The sequence below is a fragment of the Pseudonaja textilis genome, chromosome Z (genome assembly GCF_049901715.1).
Source record: "Pseudonaja textilis isolate UNSWEBS1 chromosome Z, rPseTex1.2, whole genome shotgun sequence".
Classification (NCBI taxonomy): domain Eukaryota; kingdom Metazoa; phylum Chordata; class Lepidosauria; order Squamata; family Elapidae; genus Pseudonaja; species Pseudonaja textilis.
Window position 1 is genome coordinate 105,728,888 of NC_142008.1, and position 22,313 is coordinate 105,751,200.

General features: G+C 34.6%; 1 protein-coding gene and 1 long non-coding RNA gene across 2 annotated transcripts in view; both read right to left on the bottom strand.

The window, feature by feature from the left end:
- The window catches only part of LOC148124208 (uncharacterized), a 465,649-nt gene that overhangs the window by 35,632 nt on the left and 407,704 nt on the right, over positions 1-22,313 (bottom strand). The window lies entirely within an intron of this gene.
- Positions 8,962-10,505, bottom strand: LOC113448523 (olfactory receptor 14I1-like). Its single transcript, XM_026719240.2, has 2 exons — positions 9,589-10,505; positions 8,962-8,983 (listed from the first exon to the last, which is right to left on the bottom strand). The coding sequence occupies exons 1-2, from the start codon at positions 10,503-10,505 to the stop codon at positions 8,962-8,964; spliced, it is 939 nt and encodes a 312-aa protein (XP_026575025.2).

Consider the following 22,313-nt stretch of genomic DNA (forward strand, 5'->3'; position numbering starts at 1 on the left):
ACATTGCCTCACCTCCCTCAACCTCGCTGGGCCCCCTGCCATTTTTGGGACATTGCCTGGCCTCCCTCACCATTCTTGGGACCTTGCCTTGCATCCCTTGCCATTCCCAGGACATTGCCTCACCTCCCTTGCCCTTGCTGGGCCCTCTGCCATTCCTAGGACTTTGCCTCACCTCCCTCACATTCCTGGGACCTTGCCTGGCCTCCCTTGCCATTCCTGGGACCTTGCCTTGCCTCACTTGCCCTTGCCAGGGCCCCACACCATTCTGGGGCCTTGCCCTACCTGCTCCTTTGCCAGGACCTTGCTCTTTCTCCCTCGCCATTCCCAGGACCTCGCTTCACATCTCTCACCATTCCCAGGGCCTTGCCTAGCCTTCCTCACCATTGCCGGGACTTTGCCAGACCTGCCCTGCCATTCCCACACTCAGCTGGCTGACTAAGTAGCCACGTGGCACTCTCCCAGGTCTCCCCGACCATGTGGCAGCCACGGTGCAATGAGTGGCAGCAGAGGTGCAAGAAACCTGCTCACCCGGGCAGGCCAGGGTTTTCCCTCCTTCCTGCCTGCATGAGCTGCCTTCTTGCACCTCTGCCACCACTTGTTGTGTGCCATGGCCGCCATGTGGTAGGAAGACCTGGGAGAGCTGGCAGAACTGGTCAGTCAGGTGAGGCCATCTGGATGATCCCCAGTACCTGGAGGCTATGGGGGTCCAGATGGAGAGGAAGCACTCCCCATCACTAGGAATGCCAGAAACAGGACAGGGCTAGGAGACTTGTGGAACTCCACCCCCTCTAAGGATCCCTTTCTATCTCCCCTAGTCAAAGGGGGTGGGTGCCCCCTGGTCCTTTCCTTCAAATACCATCATCAGGGGAGATGAGGCTGTCGCCCCTTTTCCAGAGCAGCCCCATCCCTGAAAGAGGCTCCTCCAAGGGATTCAGCAGCCCCCCGACCTCCCCCAGGATTTGGACACTGGGCTCCAGTGTGGGCCTTTGCTGCACTGGATGGCATTATGAAAAGAATGGGGATTTTTCTGTATGTTAATTGTGGGGAATTAAGAAATTCCAGTGCGGGGGGGCAGTTGATTGGCAGCAGAGCACAAGGTCAAAGAGTGATGTGGGCAAAGGCTTTGCCCATGTATTTTTTCATGTCTACTTTTTAAAATCTCATATATTCTCAGCAGCCAGCCAGCGGCTGCCTGGCTCTGGACAAAATGCATATTATTTTGTTGTTCAAACAGTTTGCGCTCCAGTTCCTCTCCAGTGAGTGGCGAAGGTTTGGGGCAGCTTGGGGCAAGGACTTCAAGGGAGGCGGAGGAGGCGATGGTTTGTTGCTGGTTGTTGCTGGTGCAGCTGCCTCATTGGGGCAAGGTGAGGGGCGAGCGAGGAGGCATAGCTGCAGGATGAGCGTTGGGGGCCTGGGGAGCTGCAAGGGGTGCATGGGAGATATGATGTTTGTTGCTAAGGGCAGAGTGTTTGGAGTGTATGTGTGGGCAGCGAAGCAAGTGGCAGTGGCACCTCAAAAGGGAGGGTGGGAATTCCCGGGGCTGCTTCCTGGAACTCCGCCACCCACCACCCACTGCCACCACACAAAATACACAAAATTATCTGTTACAATGTCCTACCAGTCAATGACTACTTCAGCTTCAACCACAACAATACAAGAGCACACAATAGAAACAAACTCAATGTTAACCGTTCCAAACTTGATTTCAGAAAGTACGACAACTTCAGCAACAGAGTGGTCAATGTTTGGAATGCATTACCTGATTCTGTAGTTACATCCTCAAAACTCCACTCCTTTAACCTGAAACTATCCACTATTGACCTCACCCCATTCCTAGGAGGTCTGTAAGGGGCGTGCATAAGTGTACCATTGTGCCTCCTGTCCCTGTCCTATTGTCCCCATTTAATTGTACTTATTTTTTTTTAAAACAATTTTATTGTTTTTTAACAAACAAACAAACAAACAAAACATAAAAACATCAGCTCTCATCCGTATTTATATACAAACAGTGAGTCGGTTGGTTCATCAGTTTTGTGCATTCAGTTCGTAGTCACAATTACAATTACCTTACATAATAACTCTTATTATCAATCCAAACTTATATATCCTCATATCATTATTAAAGAAAAAAAGATTTGACTATACTTTTATTCAATCATGCCTTATGAGATAACTATAAGTAATTTACTCTATAACAAATCATATAATCCTACCAATTCTATCCTAAATAAAAGAAAAAAAAGAGAGAAAACATTTTATAAATATAATATTAAATACCAAAAAAAAAGAAAAAAGAAAATGAAATCAATATCATTCCTTATTGTCTAACATTCTAAATATTCTATTTTTGTATTTCATCATTCAACCATTGATAGAAAAGATCCCAGATTATATAAAATTGTTTATCTTCTTGCTCTCTAATTTCAAAAGTCAATCTACTCATCTCAGCACATTCCAATATTTTCTTTATAACTTCTTCCTGCAATGGAATTTTCTCATTTTTCCAATTTTTTGCAAATACAATCCTAGCCGCAGTTAACACATTTACAATCAAATATTTCAAATCTTTACTATAAACATCTGGTAAGATTCCCAATAGGAAAAGCTCCGGTTTCAAATCTATATGCTTCTTTGTCATTTTTTCCAACCACATGCGGATTTTAGTCCAATATTTTCTAGCATCCTCATAAGTCCACCACATATGGTAGTATGAACCAGGTTTCTGATGACATTTCCAACATTTTTCGGATTTGTTCTTGAACATTCTTGCTATTCTTGTCGGGGAAAATGCCACCTGTAAAACATCTTATACAAGTTTTCTTTATAGGCTGTGGACATTGTCATTTTATAGTTTTGCACCCATAATTTCTGCCATTTCTCTAAGTCAATCCCGTATCCAAAATTCCTCCCCCAAGCAATCATAGTTTCTTTAACTTGTTCTTCCTCTAGCTTAATTTCAATAAGTAACCATATATCTTTCTAATCACCTTTTCATCAGTACCCATCAAAATCTTATCTAAATCAGTCTGTTTATCATAAAATCCCTCTGTTTTGGAATCCTCCTCATACCTTGAATGTATTTGCACATATGAAAACCAATTCATCTGTATACCTTGTTCCTCTAAGTTTTGTATCGATTTAAGTTCACCCTTTTCATCTAGTAATTCCCCATATCTAACTGTTTGTTCCTTTTTATAAATTATAGGATAAGAAAACGCTTCTATCGTCGATAACCAAACTGGAATTTTCAAATAACATTGTTTTTTTTATCTTCTCCCAGTTTAACCACAAAGACTCCCGTATATAATGTCTTCTAAAGTAACCCTGTGTTTTGGTTCCCTTATACCATAGAAAAGCATGCCAACCCAACAACAAATCATGACCTTCTAGTGTCAACAATCTAGTCTTCCTTAATGTTATCCATTCTCTAACCCACATCAAATTTGCAGCTTGATAGTACAACTCCCAATTAGGCAGGCCAAACCCTCCTCTAGTTCTAGCATCCTGTAAGAGCTTTAGCTTTATCCTTGCTTTCTTGCCTTGCCATATATACTTCAACACAATTTTATTTAAATCCTCAAAATAGTCTTTTCCAAGCCTAATTGGTATTGTTTGAAACAAAAATAAAATTCTGGGTAGAATATTCATCTTAATTGTTGAAATCCTCCCTATTAATGACAATTGTAAGTTTTCCCATTTCTTCAAATCTTGGGCTATCTGTTGTTTAAGTTTAATGTAATTGTTCTCTTTTAATGTACTACATCTTGGCATCAAATATATCCCCAAATACTTAACCTTGTTTGTAACTTGGATTTTCAACAATTCTGCCAATTCTTCCCTTTGTCTTAGTAACATATTCTTTGACAAGATCTTTGTTTTATCTTTATTTACTTTCAGACCGGCCACCTCACCATATGTCTCTATCTTTTCCAGCAGCTTCAAGGCTGTTTCTATAGGATCTTCTAAAATAAAAAACTAGGTCATCTGCAAGAGCTTGTAATTTAAATTCTTCCTTTTTAATTTTCATTCCTTATATAATTTTATCTTCTCTGATATTTCTGTTCAACACTTCCAAAGTCAATACAAATAGCAAGGGAGAAAGGGGACAACCTTGTCTTGTGCCTTTTCTTATATTAATAGAATCTGTAAATTCTCCCTCCATCATTACCTTAGCTGTTTGTTCATTGTAAATTGCTTCTATTGCCTGGATAAATCTTCTAGCAAAGCCCATCTGTTCCATTAAAAGTAACATAAATCTCCAGTTCACATTATCGAATGCCTTTTGGGCATCTAAAAATATCAAAGCCATTTGCTTTTCAGGATGCGCCTCATAATATTCCAAAGTATCCAGAATTACTCTCATATTGTCTCTAATTTGCCGCTTTGGCAAAAACCCATTTTGGTCTGGATGAATAAAATTATTCAAATATTTTTTAAGTCTTTCTGCTAGTATTGAAGCAAAGATTTTATAATCTGCATTTAATAAAGAGATCGGTCTGTAATTCTTAATTTGAAGTGGATCCACCTCCTCTTTTGGAATAAGTGTAATATAAGCCTCTGACCATGTTTTAGGTATCATCTTCTTTGACATAGCTTCATTCATAACTTCTAGCAATGAAATACACAGTGATTCTTGAAAAGTTTTATAAAATTCTACAGGAAGCCCGTCTGGACCTGGTGCTTTTCCATTATTTTGCTTCTTAAGTGCTTGACTTAATTCCATCATTGTTATATTACTTTCTAGCATTTCTTCAGTCTCTTTAGGTATCTTAGGTAAATTTGCATTCTGCAGGTACTGTTTAACTTTCTCCTCATCAATATCTTCTTTCTTATATAAATGTCTATAAAAGTCTTGAATAATTTCTTTTTCTCTTTGCTGCCATGACAAATTTGACCTTGGTCATCTATTAACTGCAATATTTTCCTCGACTCTTTCTCCTTTCTCAACTTGTATGCTAGCCATCTACCTGGCTTATTTGCATCTTCAAAATAATTCTGTTTAGCATTCCTAATTTTCTGTGCCAGTTCTTCTTTCTCTATTAAGTCCATTTTATGTTTAGTTATATCCAGTTTCAGTTTAACGTCTTTTTCTGTGGCATTTTCTGCAGTTCTTTTCAAGTCTTTTATACTCATCCTCCAAGGCTTTAAGAGCTTGCCTTTTCCTAATATTCTTTTTCTTGTGTAGTCTATTATCAAGCCTCTGGCATATGCCTTCATTGTATCCCAAACATTCTGTATTGAAGTGTCTTCTTTTCTATTTTCTTTAAAAAAAAAAGGCCAGTTCTTTCTCCATCCATTGTATAAATTCTTTCTCCTTTAAAATAGTATTATTTAACGTCCATCTCGATCTTTTTTTTTTGTCCCTTCCATTTAATTGTCAATGGGTTATGATCAGCCCAAGTACTTGTTTCAATATTTACTTCTTGAACGCTAGATATTAAATCTGTTGAGATCCAAATCATATCAAGTCTGGACCATGATAAATGTCTATTTGAATAGAAAGTATATTGCTTAAGTTTAGCATTTCTTTCTCTCCATATGTCTTTTAAAGTTAATTCATCTATCATTTTAAAAAAAGATTTAGGAAGAATTTTTCTATTATACTTTGCTGTTGTGGCAATATAATCCAGTTTATTGTCCACGATTCCATTAAAATCTCCCATCATAATTATATTAACATAGTCCAGTCCAGCCATTTTAATATGTAATTTTTTATAAAATTCTTCCTGTTTATCATTCGGGGCATAAATTGCAGTCAAAAGTATCTTTCTATTGTTGTCCATTATTTCCACCATTAATATTCTCCCATCTTCATCAGCGTAAATCAGTTTTGCTGGGGTAGCCTCTTTGATATATAAAACCACCCCTCTTTTCTTACTTTGAGTCAAAGAAGTAAACAGTTTCCCTAATTTTGGTTGTACTAACAATTGTTCATGTTGCTTTTTAATGTGTACTTCTTGTAAGCAAATTATATCAAACTTTAATTTCCCTAATTTATGAAAAATCTTCCTTCTCTTAGCAGCTGAATTCAGTCCATTTATATTTATTGTAATCAGTTTTTTCTCTTCCATGGTTATATTTTATATTTAGATTTAGCCACTCTCGTGGATCTTAATTCACGCTGATCTTTAATATCCACCTGTCCACCTACTGCGCCTTCTTCTTTTCCAATCTCCATTTGTTCCTCTTGAAATTCAATTAATGAAATCTCTTTTTCTGCCTCTTCTTCTCTCCCTCCAAAAAATTCTGCGTAGAACAGTTCTGCTTTCTCAATTGAATCAATTCTATGTCTCTGTTCTTGCCATGTAAACATCAATCCTTCTGGATTGTACTTATTTTTTGTATTCTTACTCATGTTTATACTTATACCTATTATTTTGTAAGTGATTGACAAATCAAATAAATAAAATAAATAAGTTCTAATTTGTATGTTGAGTATCAAACACTCAAATGCTGGGACAAAATTGCTCATCAAAATGTGCTGAGTACCAAATTCAATGATTTTCAATGCAGTTGAATACTGAGGTACCACTATACATCTTATTTGTTTTTCTGGACATAACCATTATTATCCAGGATCAATCTTCCCTAATCTGTTGCATTTATCTACGTCCAAACTGTTCTTTGGGGATGTCTGCTACATTTTCATCCCACATTTCCATCAGGTTAATTATTTGATAATCAATAACCATGTTATAATCTCCAATAGTATAGCCATATCACACCATTTACAAATCATCTAAGCACACTGTAATAGCTTTCTATCTCCATCTAATATCTTTACTATCTGCATGTTTAAAAACACTAAAATCAAATCAAATCATCAATGGAGTGATATTATTCATATGAGTCTGCAACTCCTGGTGTCAGCATTCCAATGAAATTCCACATGTCATTCAGCACTTAGAACCAAAGTTTATCCAAATAAAAAGTTTATTAAAGAAGTCATATTGGTACATCTGGGAAAACCAAATCTGAGAGTTCTGAGTTTTCCCTTCTTAATTGAAAAATCAAAAGCTTGTCCCCTGCATCCACTAGTCCATCACATAGTCCAATCAACCATCTTCCCAACTGGAGACATTCCTCCAGCCACTCCGCTTCAGGTGCAGGGTAATTTGTCCTTGACTCTATGAGAAGAATGTTGTTGAGTCTCATCTTCCACCTCTCTATGAAATCCCCCCTCCCAAATTCCCAGGCACTAAATGTGGCAGCCTTGGAGCTTCTAAATAAAATATGGCTTCTAAGGCTGGCAGCTGGAAGAAAACTTCACCCAATCTCTGCTCAGGCTAAAGTAATCAAATCACTTACTCTATGTTTCAGATTTTTAAATGTTGAGCATACTCTCTGCCTATCATTAGTGTTTGTCAATTCTTCTTTTCCATGAATTAACAAATAACCTTTGCTATTTAATAATCCTATTTCTCCTTTTATTTTTATGGGAGAAATTGAAATGTAGGATGCACATTTACAGGGGTGGGGGGACTGAAATAATGCATTTAAATGAATGCCTCAACCCTAACATCTTGACAAGTTTGTCCTCTGACCACTGTTTAGATTGGACAAACAACAGCAAATTCCAGAGAAATGTCATCCTATCCTGTCTCTCTCTATCTCTTTCTGTCTATCTGTCTCTGTCTCTCTCTCTCTGTCTCTCTCTGTCTCTGTCTCTGCCTCTGCTCCCCCACCACCGCACACACAGGGAAATTTTAAATATTTTTTTCCTCAAATTATTTGATTTTATCTCTTTGTCTCCCAACCTCAAACTGTCAAATTAATCAAACAAATACAGTGTAAAAGTAAATGAAAAGGTTTTCTTGTCAGTCATGTCTGACTCTAGAACATGATGCTCATCTCCATTTCTTAGCCAAGAGAGGCAGGATTGTTTAAAGAAAATTTCTGTGGTCATGTGGCCATCATGACCATATGCAAAAGGCACATGGAACACTGTTACCTTCCCCTCAAAGTGGTACCTATTAAGCTACTTGCACTTTCATTTGGGACTGGTAAAATAATACTTCCAATATTTTTTAAAAATTACTTGAAATGCATTAATAATGGAGAGCCTACTTAATTCCCCATAATCTCTTCAGATTCTGTTGATTGAAGAGACATTATGGAAAATATTTATATATTAAGGAAACAATAAATATAGGTGTGATTCATATGAAAGATAAAAAGCAATAAATAGATTAGTTAATTTATTATATATATAAATTCAACTTAAGTATCTATGTTTACATATTGATAGTGAAGTTGATAGACTTAAAATTCTCAATATTTAAATAATAAAAGGAATAGTTGATGAATAATGATGATGATTCATGGTGATTTTGAAAAAAAACTCAGAAAATTTTATCCCTATTATCTTAAACATAGATTTCAAACATTTGAAGAGTAATAGAGGCATTTAGAATTAATAAATAATTTTGCCAACTCCCAATCGCGAATCATCATCCCATACTGGTATAATTTGGATCAAATTCAGTATATTTTACTTAATATACAATTTATAGCAGAATATCATTTTATCAATGTTGATATCTAAAATTTTCTCACTCTTTTTATTTGAATTAATTTCTACTTCTTTAATTAATTAGGAGGTTTGACTGGAAGATATACAAACTATACAAGAAATTATACATATCTTTAGCATATGAGTAGTTGGTCTTTTTATTTTACTTAGTCAAGTTTGATTAGACACATAAAGAATTTGTCTCTGGTACAGAAGCACTGAGTGTAGATACAAAACAACAAGACAATCATCATTATCATCACCATCATCATCAACAATATTCATCATCATCATTATCATCATCAACAATATTCATCATCATCATGTGTACAATCAGTAGAACTCAAAATAACAATTCAAGAGATACTGCAGTCACAACTGGGTTAATATAAGTACACATTTTTAAAACCCAAACAACTGAAGCTGGTTAGAAAATGAATGGAAAATCTTCACTTGGAGCAGAAAATCACTCAACAGAATTGTTTTTATGATGGAAAATAGGAAGCAGACATATTAAGCATGTTTACCATTTTGAGATGTGTTTTGTATGTGTGAACATGATAAATCATTATAATAGTAATGCCTAGCCCACGCCCTAGAGAAGAATTCAATAGATGGATAAAGATGCCAAATGCAGTCTAATCATTGGGCTGATTGTGTGATGAACCATTGTAAATAATAAAATAATCTTTGTCATCACACATGGAGAAGACTTTTTAGCTTATTTGTCTGCTGTCATGCTTTTACCAATGTTACTGTAATTGTTTTACTTTCAACATTTATATTGTAACATTAGTGTTCTGCCAATAGTCCAGGACAGTTCAATGTTAAGGGGTGGTATGAAAAATTGTAAAATAAGGAAATAAATTCAGACTGTCTTATTTATTTCAACAGCTGCCCTACTAAATCCTTGGAAAAATAAAAGGGAATTTGACATGCAATGTGTTTACTGATATAATGCAGAACAGTATTTAAATAGATAAATAATCTTCACTCTACATACAAAGATACATTTATAGAATAACAAATCAATTTTAGAAAGTTATTTCTAAATCAATTTTAGAAAGTTATTTAAATTTAAAAGCTTGAATACAGCAAGCTTTATTTCCTTATTCCTCATGCTGTAGATCACTGGGTTCATCATGGGTGGAACCACTGAATATATGACAGCAAATACCATATTGGTTTCTGAAGAGACATTAGGTATTGGTCTCAAGTACACAAGCATTCCAATGAACAGGAACATTGAGAAAACAATGAGATGAGGAATGCATGTAGAAAAAGCCTTTCGTCTTCCTCTTGATGAGGGCATTCGAAGCACTGTTATGAAGATCTGTATGTAAGTCACAACTATAAAGAGAAAGCAGCCAAATGCTATGGTAACACTTAGAATAAGAAGTACATGTTCAACTTGATATAAACTAGAGCATGAGATTTTTAGTAGCTGTGGAAGCTCACAGAAAAACTGGTCAACTACATTGGAACAGAAAGTCATGGCAAAAGTGGTGCCAGTGTGCAAGATGGCATAAAGAAATCCACTGAGCCACGCACTGCCTGCCATCTGGATGCAGGCTCCTTTGTTCATAATTACCTCATATCTAAGTGGGTTACAGATAGCAATGTATCGGTCATGAGCCATGATTGTGAGGAGAGTATAATCAGAAGCTGCAAAGAGGAGGAAGAGAGAAACTTGAAAGATGCAACCAACATATGAAATCAACCTGGTGTTCATGAGAGAATTTGACATAGATTTGGGTATGGTGACAGAAACAGTTCCAAGATCAGTTATAGCTAAATTCATCAGGAAGAAGTACATGGGAGTATGCAGTTGGTGATCAAAAATGACTGCAAAAATAATGATGAGATTTCCTGAAATGGCAGCCAAATAAAAAATCAGAAACACAACAAATTGCATAATCTGTAATCCACGGATATCCGAGAACTCCAACAGCAGAAATTCTGTCATGGAAGTTTGGTTGGACATACCTTTCATTTTTCAAAGTTAAATTAAGTATAGTTTCTGGAGCATAAAAAGAAGAAACAGGGAAAAAAATAAAAGTATTTTTTCATCATAACTATGTCATATATTTGAACTTACATTGAAAAATAAATGCTTGTCATCCTGATTAGTACCATCTGTTAGAGTTTACTTATATTGGCACAACTGATCTTTGAAACATTTGTAAAGCTTAGAGCACAAACAAGACTATAATATCTTTCTAGTTTAGTTCTGCATCTGATTTATATACTACAGAAACCGAAGAATTACAGTCATAATAATATTTTCATGGAATATTATTTTCAAACCATCATTTTTTTTATTTAAATTTATTTTACCATTGATAATTTCTACAAATCAAATTTGTAAAAAATGATGATGATAATGACAATCAATGATCATGGTGGTTAAGATAATGATAACTTATTCTAAATCTTTAAAATTATGTTCATCAATATAAAACTTCAATGCATCTTCTAAAAGTGGACACTGTATTAGAGTACTTACAATTCTGCAAAAAGTCACACTTAATAAAGCTGTATAATCAATGAAAGGAAGACCGAGGGAAATATTTCTGATGAGTTCAGGACTTACTGTCAGTTTTTAACCACTATGATATAGCATAATAACTTTCTAACAATTGATGGGGCAAGGAAGTGAAGAAAAAAAATTATGAATGAAAGAGCATATTAGAAAAAAAAAGCCAAGTGAAAAAAATACTTACTTTGTTATTTTGTCATTTCTGATTAAAAACTTCTACTGCCAAATAATGTGCAGAAATATAGTATAACTGAAATTTTGCTTCCTTCTGAGCCAGGCACAAAAAACACTAGAAATAAAAGGGATATTAATGTCTCTTTAGAGTTTAATGGTCTCAAGAGTCACATGGAGTTGATCAGAAGAATCAGAAATGCAGATTTGCACAACATTTTTAATTGATGGTAAATGACCTGTATTTACATAGAATACAAATATACATTGAATCTGACTGGCAATCTATCTCACTCATTTAATAATTGATTGGTGTGTTTTTTTTGTATGCACATTACTCCCTACTGATAATATAAACAAAGTATTTAGTCCTACACTCATGTTGCCTAAAGTTCATTGAATTAATTTGGCAAGCCAATTAATATATTCACAATACTAATTTAGTGGTCAATAAATGATCTAAATATATAATTATATGAAAATGCAGCATGTATTAGATGAATACAGTATGTTTAATATGTGTACTATGTGTATAGCAATATGCCATACATGCATCCCATTAACAATTGTGACAGACAAATATTCACACAAAGAGAGACATATTCTACTGTTAAATTGAATGGATCCTTTGGGGTGCAGAGATTAGACCAGTAAGAACTGGCTTTATAAAATTTTGAAAAGTATGTTTAAGGAAACATGTGGTGATAAAAATCAGCCAAACCTTTTTAAAGGGTTAAACTTCATTGCTAGTCTTATTCTAGGAAATAAATTATAAGTGGTGTGTTGTAACATAAGATTCTAATCACTTGTTATGTCACTGCAAACATTCTCTCAGTGGCTATTGAAATTGAAGATCAACTGAAGATTCTAGATATTCTTAAAATGAAGAAGGATGAAGATGCTGCAATAATCCAGACTGGAAGAAACTAGGGCAGAATTGTATAAACTTTCTTCGGTTAAGTTCCACCACTTTATATTGGAGTAAGACTTGCAATAGGCACAGAGATAAAACATTTTACCTGCAAATAAAATGGTGGTAATTCTTCCCTCTATTCCCTCCTATTTTGCCATTAAAATTGACCAGTGTGATTTCTACAGTTCTTGAAACTGACAAGAAAGAAATAGGAATCGTGGTTTCAAGTTGAAAATTTGTCCATTTCTTAACCAAGGCATGTATTATTGAAAGATGTCTGATCTTCCTCCAAACAGGCGAAGTATAAAAATCAACAAGCAAGGATAAGCATTCTTGAAAACACTCAGTAACCAAGGTGTCTAAATACAAAGTCAGCTTTTTAATGACCTGCAGTTTACATGAGTTTTCAAAACAATGTGTAATCTTACTTAAGGGCATGTTTCTTTGCTTCTTGGAAGTCTCATTGACTAACTTTGAATAAGAATCCATTCATTCACACTTGGCCTATTATTTTCTGATGATAAGAGGGTAGGAGTCTACCAATTGTGTTGTCTTTTTAAAGATTTTTTTTTTAAATGATGGATCGTTATCTCTCAGTGATTGCTTAATTCCTCCATATAATTCTTCTATTTTGCACCTGTAGGATCTTCCTGATCTGTGCAGCCCAATGTGCCATTCTCAACTTTGTGCCCATTGTGGTCATTCTGTTTAGGTAAAAAAAATGTCTAAAATAATGGCCAGTGGGAATAGGTTGTCTAGTATACAACTAAATATAAAGAAGCAAATAACCAAACATGTAAAATAATTGTTGAACATTTAATTTTTAATGAATTTCTTACTTATCCAGTCATAAGGTTAAGATACTACAAAATACATATACATATACAAAGATACTTTAATACATTTTCATTGGATTCTCCCTCTTTTTTTAAAAAAAGTTTTATTTGTTTTATTAGTATACTGTATTACAATTCCATTTCAATTGAGCAGTGTTGTCTGGGTACCGTTATTTTTAGGCAATCATAATCAAAGTGTTTGCAATAACATGTATCACAATAACATTAATATTGTAGTAACAATAATATTTTGTTTATCCATTTTAACAAATTTCCATTTTAACATCTTTCCTTTGTCAAGGTTCCAGAAAAACCCAACTCCAATGAAAAACCCAACTCCAATGAAAAACTCCGAGACAGGCATTTTCTCAAAGTTTCCTTTTATTAGAGAAGGTATACTGGGACATCTGGGAAAACCTGAATCTGGGAGTTCTGGGTTTTTCCTTAGTAATCCAAAAGTCAAAACCCAACCCTGCACCCATCAGTCCATCATATGGAGTCAATCACCAACCATCCCAACTTGAGATATCCTTTCAATCACTCCTCCTCCACGTGCAGGAATATTATGGCCTTGACCGAAGAGAAGAATGCTATAATGTCTAACAGCCAACACTCTAAAATTCCCCCCTCCTACTTTCCCGGGCACAGGAATGTGGCAGTATGGAAGCTTCCTGTTCTAATATGGCTTCTAGAGCTTACATCCTTTTTATGTCCCTTTTTTCTAGCTTCTGCATTTTGTGTCTAGCCATTGATAAAATAAGTCCCATGTCAAAAAGTATTTCATTTCTTCTTTGTCCTTAATAGGACAAAGCATTAGCCTATCCATTTCTGCACATTCTAATATTTTCTTAATTACCTTCTCATCTGTCAGAATCACATCACACTTCTGTTGTTGAGCATATACAATTCTAGCTGCAGTTAGTACATGTATATATATATAGTCTCTTTATCATATTTTTCTGGTAAAATGCCCCCCAAAATATCTCTGGTTTCATATCTAAATATTTTTTAATCATTTTTCCAATCAGGTATGTATTTTTGTCCAGTATTTTTTAACTTGTGGACATGTCCACCACATATGAACCAAATGTTTGATTACATTTACAACATTTAATAGATCTATCCTTATATATTTTTGCTAATCTTACTGGTGCAAAATGCCACCTATAAAATATTTCATACAAATTTTCTTTATATGCAGTTGACATAGTCAGTTTAACATTTCTATCCCACAGTTTCTGCCATTTAACTAATTGTGTTGTATATCCAAAATTTTTAGCTCAAACAATCATTGCCTCCTTTACCAGCTCACTTTCAAATTTAATTTCCAATAAATAACAATATATTTTTGTTATCAATTTTTCATTTGTTCCAGTTAATATCTGGTCCAATTGTGTTCATACTTTATTAAAACCTTATATTTTAGCGTCTTTCTTGTATCAAGATTGTATCTTTGTGGCCACCGTGCAATGTCCATCCCTTGACTACTAAGTTCCTGTTTGGTTTTTAATTCCCCTTTTTATTCAAAATATCTTTATGTCTTACAATTTTTCTATATTAATAACATTAGGATGTATCAATGCTTCCATTGTGGAAAGCCAGACTGGTATTTTCAGGTAGTGTTGTTATTCATATTCTTGCTTCTCATGGTAAAGATTAATGGATTTTAAATGAATGCAATAATGGAATACAAAATTGTAATTATGAAATCAATGGAATGTCAGAAAATTAGTTTGGTGTGAGTTAAGGTGCTGGCCTGAAAACCAGGAGCATGTGAGTTTAAGTATGAAAGACAGTTTGAGTCAGTTGTTGTGTATCAGGAAGTCAGTAAAATTAATCATGGTTTTGTAAGTATTTCCCTTATGGTGACCCATATTACAACATTATACATTAAATATTACAACATTACAACATTCTGAAAAAAACAGTACAAAAATATATTAAATTACTGTCAAATTCATTTCATCAATGCTTTTTTTTCTAAATGTCAGGGTAGCAATCAAGTACATGGGAAATTTTTTCTTTTTTTAATAAAAGAAACAATAACAAATCAGTGAGTAAAGGGATGTTAAGCTTTATTATTAGCTCAAGCAAACAGATGTAAAAGGATAATGTATAAAGCATACATAACAGGCAAAATAATATTCAAATCACTTAAAAGTTCTCGGACTTCCGGTGGCAGGATAGGGACGTGCAGAGGTGGAGAAGCCCAGCTGTGGTTTCAGAGTACCTCTTCTTGCATTTGGTGTGATCCCCAGAGGATACCTGAATCCCGGAAAGATTTGTGTCAGTGTAGGGGACCCTCAGGTTGCAGTATGGGGGAAGGCAACCTCCTGGCAGCAAAGAGAAGATCCCCTGAGCCCAGCGCGAAAGAGCCAGCCACCTGTTAATGGTGGCTCCAAAGTCCGGACTGCCTCCAATGTGACAAAGCAAGAAAGTGACAGCTTGTAAGATTGGTGGAGAAAGAGGTGCAGAAAGACTTTAACAGTGAAGAGTGAGACCAGCGAGTGATTTCTTTTCCTTTTATTGTGTGTTATATCTGTTGGAAGCCTGAGAGAAAAGCAGCTAGAAAAGCGAAAGTGTGATTAGCGTGGGTGGAAAGGCTTGGCAGATGGAAGTGAAAGTGTGGATTACAGTGTTTGAAAGGAGAAGTCTGTGAGTAGAAGAAGAAACTGTTGGAAAGATTAGGAGACCTGTGGATTCGAGTTTTTGAGTGGATTGTTACATTGGACTATTCCCTAGGTTTAAAATCCAAAGAGGAGAGAGGCTATGGAAGAGAAAGAAATGTGGCACTAAATGTGATACATTGAATCTTTGAACTTAGCACAATAAAATAACAGACTCTATTTGACACTATTTGCTCAATAGACCTTTAACCAATTTGGAGGAGAACATTATTTGATCCTAAACTGACTGAGGTGAAGGCAGTAAGTGAAGGAGATTAAGATATTGAACTTAAAAGTATTGGGGTGGGGGGGGGGAAGAGTAATTGAAGTTTGGGAAGAGGCTGATTGCTGACAGCAATTATTCAGCACTTTTTACCTCCCTCCTTCTGGTGTGTCTGAAGAGAACTACAAAATCCCCCAAATGTTGGATTTAAACCTGACCTTAAAATTCTATTTTCTTACCACTCTACCTTATTCTTTTACAGTTTTCCCTTGGTATTACTCTGTTAAACTTCTTATCCTGTCTTCTATTTACTGAATCTTTGACATTAAGGCAAATTTTCTCTTTTCTTTTTATAATAGCTATAAATTTATTTACTTAGAAAAGTATTGCTAGATTTAATTGCTAATTGATTTAATTGCTTTGAATAATTAGTAACAATAAGGATTGTCATACTCTGACCAGTTGGGTGGGGAATAACAAGGTTAAGAATTTTATAATTAGTAAGTAGAAGATTAAATGCTAAACAGTAATTAGCAAAGGTTAAAGTACTACAATTTAGTGTGTGAGTATAATCAACTTATTGGGGAAGGATTAATATTATTTTGGACTAAAATATTGCTGATTTAGAATACTTAGAATATGTAATACTAAGATATAAGATTAGATTAAAGTTCATATAGATTTATAAAGCCTATAATTTTATAAAGTTGAAATCTGGTTTGATTTGATATATTACTTGCTATACATATTTGTTATATAAATTTATCATAGAGAATATTATATAGTGTCGGATAGTGTTTTATAGTATTGGAATATAGATTGTGCAAACTACATGCCTGATTGAAGACATAAGACCAAAAATAATACGTATTTATATATCTTAACTTCTAGTTGAGAGTACTGAATTTAACCACTTAATAGATAGGTAGCCCAAGCGATTAGACATTGAAATTTTATCATAAGGGTAATAACACTGAATGGTAATTTGGGACAACATAATTAACATAATTCAACAGCAAAAACAAATACTAAAAGAAATGACTTCTACAACAACCATGGCCCTGAAAACGGGAAGGAAGACTACCCCGACCTTAACAACCACCCTGGCAACAGCTTCCCCTAAAATTCAAAAAGCCATTGAAGAATCCCTAACAGGAAAAAAAAAAACAATCCAATGTCTCAAATGCTAATATACAATCTACTCTGCTAACTTTGCAAGAATCAATGTCAAAACTGCAAGAAATAATGATCAAAAATCATAATGAAACAAGAGCAGATATCAGTGAATTAAAAGAAGAGATGGGAAAGCTAAAAGCTGAGATGAAAGCGGACATACTTAAATTAGAGGACAAGATTGGGACATTACAACAGGCTATGGAAAAAAATGAAACAATGATAGAAGAAATAGAGACAAGGACAGAACGAAAGGAAAAGAATTTAGAAAGGGCAGACGAAGAATTAAAAAATGTAAGCAAAGAAATGGAAGATTCCTTGGTCTACCTAGAAATGGACAAGGCAGCTGCATACCTGAGATTTCAGAATGTGGAGGAATCAAAGGAAGAAGAACTGGAGCAGCTAATGGCAGAAATACTGGCCGAACTGTTAGGGAAAGACGACATACTCAAGGAATTTGATGAAGTTTATAGGGTCAGTACCAACTACGCAAGATGCCATAAATGTCCGAGAGAGGTTCATATCTGTTTTGCAAGAAGGAGTGTGCAAAATATAATACTCAGACTGTCGAGAGATGTAACAATAATGTACAAGGGCAAAGAGATTATGCTCCTCAAGCAAATCCCAAGGAAAGTAAGGGAAATAAGATGACACTACAAATTCCTAGCCAGTTATCTAACTCAAAAAGGAATTCCATTCAAATGGTTAATCCCAGAAGGGATGTTAGTAACATGAAAAGAAAGGAAAATCAAAATAGACTCTATGGAACGAGCACAAGATTTTTACGAACAGTTAGTAGGCACGGAAGACCAAAATACTAAGGAGGAATCAAAAAGAAATTTGCAGGAAGACTGAAATCACCATAGAAATAAAAAAGAAGGACCCCCCCCCAAAGCCAAGGGAATGACTACCCACATCAAGAGAGAGAAGAACCAATCCCACAACAACTACAAGGAGAGAGCTGAATTATCACAAGACAAAAAGCGAAGCAGACTTAGCTAAATGGAGGAAGAAAAGAAACTCCTATCTATCAATATAAATGGTTTAAATTCGACAACTAAAAGGAAAAGGATAATAGCCAAACTAATTAAACAAAAGAACAACATAATATGTTTACAGGAAACTCACATTAGGAAAATTGATGAAAGATATTTAATTTGCCCTAAACTAGGGAAGTTATTTACGGCACCAGCAGATAAACAAAAAAAGAAAGGAATTGCAATACATGTGAAAGATGACCTAAAAACAGATCTAATTTGGTCAGACCTGGAAGGAAGAACTCTGGTTTTACAAATCTCAATTAATACTATTTCATTTCTATTGATAGCAATTTATGCACCAAATGAAGCACAAGAATTTTTAAAAAAATATTTACACAAAAAAATAATAGGATTTGAAAAAAGGAACATCTGTATGATAGGCGATTTTAACTCTATTGCTGATTACTAAAAGGACCATAGTAATATGAGCAAGAACAAAAAAGGGAAAAGAGGGTTTCCCAAGACTTGTAAGGAAATGATGAAAGGACTAAGTTTGGTGGATTTATGGAGAAGATTAAACCCAGAAAAAAAACAATGTACATATTACTCTAACCCGCATAAAATATGGACAAGAATAGATATGGCGTGGATGAATTGGGAAACTACAAATGAAATAAAAGGAATCGAAATTTTACCAAATGAATGGGCCAATCACAACCGAATTCAAATAATTTGGAAAGGCAGGAAAAAAATCAAAGAAAAGATGGACATTAAACACTCAACTAATAAGAGAAGAAGAGCATATTAATAAGCTTAAAGAGGAACTAAATTATTTCCTAAAGGAAAATGATAATGATGCAACCTCTAAACAAAATATCTGGGATACATTGAAGGCAGTTATAAGAGGAATAACAATCTCTTATAATGCCATGAGAAATAAAAGAAAATATGCTCAACAAAACAAATTACAACAACAAATTAAGGAATTAGAAATCCAATTACAAAAAACCCATAAAAACCAAAGAGTACAAAATCAGTTAATAACAACTAAACATAAATTGAATTTAATGGAACAAGAAAAAATGGAAATAAATTTGAAAATGACTAAACAAATTTATTTTGAATATGCAAATAAACCAGGAAGATGGTTATCTTATAAACTTAAAAAAGGGAAAGAAAGAGATTGATATACCAATTAATAGACAAGAAGGGCGACTTACAACATGAGACAGAAAAGAAAAAAGACATCATTCACAAATATTTTGAAAAGTTATATAAAAAAGAAGTTAATGAGGATAAAATAAAAAATTACTTAAAGGAAACGAAAGACAAAGTAATTGGAGATGAATGGATAGAATTATTAAATAAAGATATTACATGGTCCGAATTGAAATCAGCAATAGAGAATCAAAGTAATAATAAAACCCCAGGGCCAGATGGCAGAATTATATAAAGCAATCATGGAATTAATTGGACCACTGATGATGGAAGTGTTTAATGAGGTATTACTGGCAGCTAAGATGCCAGACTCATGGAGGGGAACATTGATTTTGCTGATCCCGAAGGAGGAAGCTGACCACAGATATATTAACAACTACAGACCAATTTCACTCCTAAACACTGATTATAAAATACTCTCCTCCATCATAGCCAATAGATAAAACAAGTTTTAAACCCATACATACATGAAGACCAAAATGCATTCCTCCTGACTAGACAGATAAAGAATAATTTAAGAACAGTAATAGATGTCTTAGAATTTTATGGAGCCCACCCTGAGAAACAATTCGCACTTATGTTTTTAGATGCAGAAAAGGCATTCGACAACTTAAATTGGCATTTCTTAATTCAAAAAATTTATAATATGAATCTAGGCACTAAATTTGAAAATATCATAACAACAATTTACGACACACAGCAGGCTAATATCTTAATAAATGGGGAACACACAGGTCCAATAAAAATAGAAAAAGGAGTTAGACAGGGCTGCCCTCTCTCACCTCTTCTCTTTGTATTCACTCTAGAAACACTCTTAACACGTATCAGGCAAAATCCCGAAATCAAAGGATTGAAGATTAAAACAGAAGAATACAAATTGCAAGCGTTTGCCAATGATATGGTTTTCTTTTTGAGGAACCAATAGAAAAAGGATACAAATTGATAAAAGAACTAGAACAATTCGGCGCAGTAGCAGGACTTAAAATCAATAGAAAAAAAAACAAAAGTAATGACCAAAAACTTAACAGAAGACCAGAAAAAAGAATTAGAGGTAAGTATGGGAATACAGGTAACAAAGAAAGTTAAATAGGAATATGGCTAACACCACAATGTAAGACATTTAAAGAGAATAACTATGACAAATTGTTGCAACAAGTAAAGAAAGATTTAGAATCATGGAGCAGGTTGCAACTTTCACTATTGGGCAGGATTGCTTCTATCAAAATGAACATTTTACCAAAATTCTTATACCTATTTCAGATGATTCCAATTAAATTGCATAAATTTTTTTTTTGAAGAACTAAATAAGATAACACTCAAATTCATCTGGCAAGGAAAGAAAGCTAGAATTAATGTAAAGGCATTACAGGATCTGAAGAGTAGAGGGGGATTAGTTCCCAAACTGGGAACTATATTATACGGCAGCTACTTTATTATGGTTAAAAGATTGGGTGAACCTACTTAACCAAAAAACACTATTATTAGAAGGCCACGATTTGCAGAGAGGTTGGCATGCCTTCTTATGGGAAGTGGGGAAACCCAATCAGTCATATTTTCATAGAAAACCTAATTAGAGATTCAATATTAATCAATTGGAAAAAAGTGCGGAAAAAACACTATTTATAAGTACTGATTTGACTATCGGCAATGGAGGCAATGGTTCATCCCAACAATGGAGGCAATGGTTCATCCCAAAAATGATCAAATACAAAACCACGACAAGAACTACAACAGCGAGAATTTAAAATTGATCAGTGGGTATATCTCCAAATCCATAGTAGATATAAACAAGATAATAAAGATTTCAGAATTTATAACAAACTTCAGCACTTAGATAAAATTTTATTAGGATCAAACAAAAAAAATATGACTAAATTTTACAAATACTTACTGGAAGTAGAACTAGAACAAGAGATAGTCAAAGGAAATATGATAGCTTGGAGCAGGAATGTCGGACGGAGTATTACATTGACAGAATGGGAAAGGATTTGGAACAGAAACAATAAATCACAAAATCGGCAGCTTATAAAAAAAATGCATACAAAATGTTTTACAGATGGCACCTTCCTCCTTTGAGGTTGGTGAAGATGCACCCCAACATGAGTCCAAAATGTTGGAAATGTAAAAGTATAGATGGAACCTTTTTCCACATGTGGTGGTTATGTAAGGAAATACTGGCAAAGAGTTAGAAAATGGCTAGAGGAGATAACCAAAGAACAAACTGAATATAAACCAGAAAATTTCAGATATTGCTGAAATGGACAAACTAACACTAGCCCTAAAAAACAAAGAGTCTTCAATATATTACAACAACTGGAATTCCTGGTATAAATGGCTAGACCAAAAATAGATCGTGTATTATAAGGTATAAAAAAAGAATGGGATAAACTTATTTGAGTGTAATCCAAATATAGATATGGATAAGATGTGTGTATATGATACAATTTAAGAAGAAAAGATCTTACAAACTGTTGAAAAGGAAAATGTTTTAAGTGTTCACCCTCCCTTCTTTCTTTTTCTTTCTTTTTCCTTTCTTTTCGCGTTCCTTTCTTGCTTTCTTGCTTTTTTCTGGTTTTGTTATTTGTGTATATATTGTAGATTTGTTTTTTTTTAATTGTAAAATTAATAAAATTAACCAAATTAACCAATTTCCACAGTACCCAATGCCAGGTTCTGTGGAGAAGCTCTCAATAAACAATAAACTCAAAACTTCAGTCCTGGTTATGAGATTTCAGGGCCTGACCTGAACCAAAATTCTGACAAATTCACAGATTTGTGGCTATAGGAAGATCTGGTCCAGATGGGATTCCAGTAGAATTGTACAAAGCTACAATAGAGTTAGTAGGGCCACTGATGCTGGAAGTGTTTAACGAAGTACTTTTGGCAGCCAAAATGCCAGACTCATGGAGGGGGGCGTTGATCTAGCTAATTCCGAAGGAGGACGTAGATGCCAGATATATCAACAACTATCGACCAATTTCACTTTTAAACGCTGATTATAAATTATTTACCTCAATTATAGCAAATAGAGTAAAACAAGTTTTAAATTTATACATTCATGAAGATCAAAATGGTTTCCTTC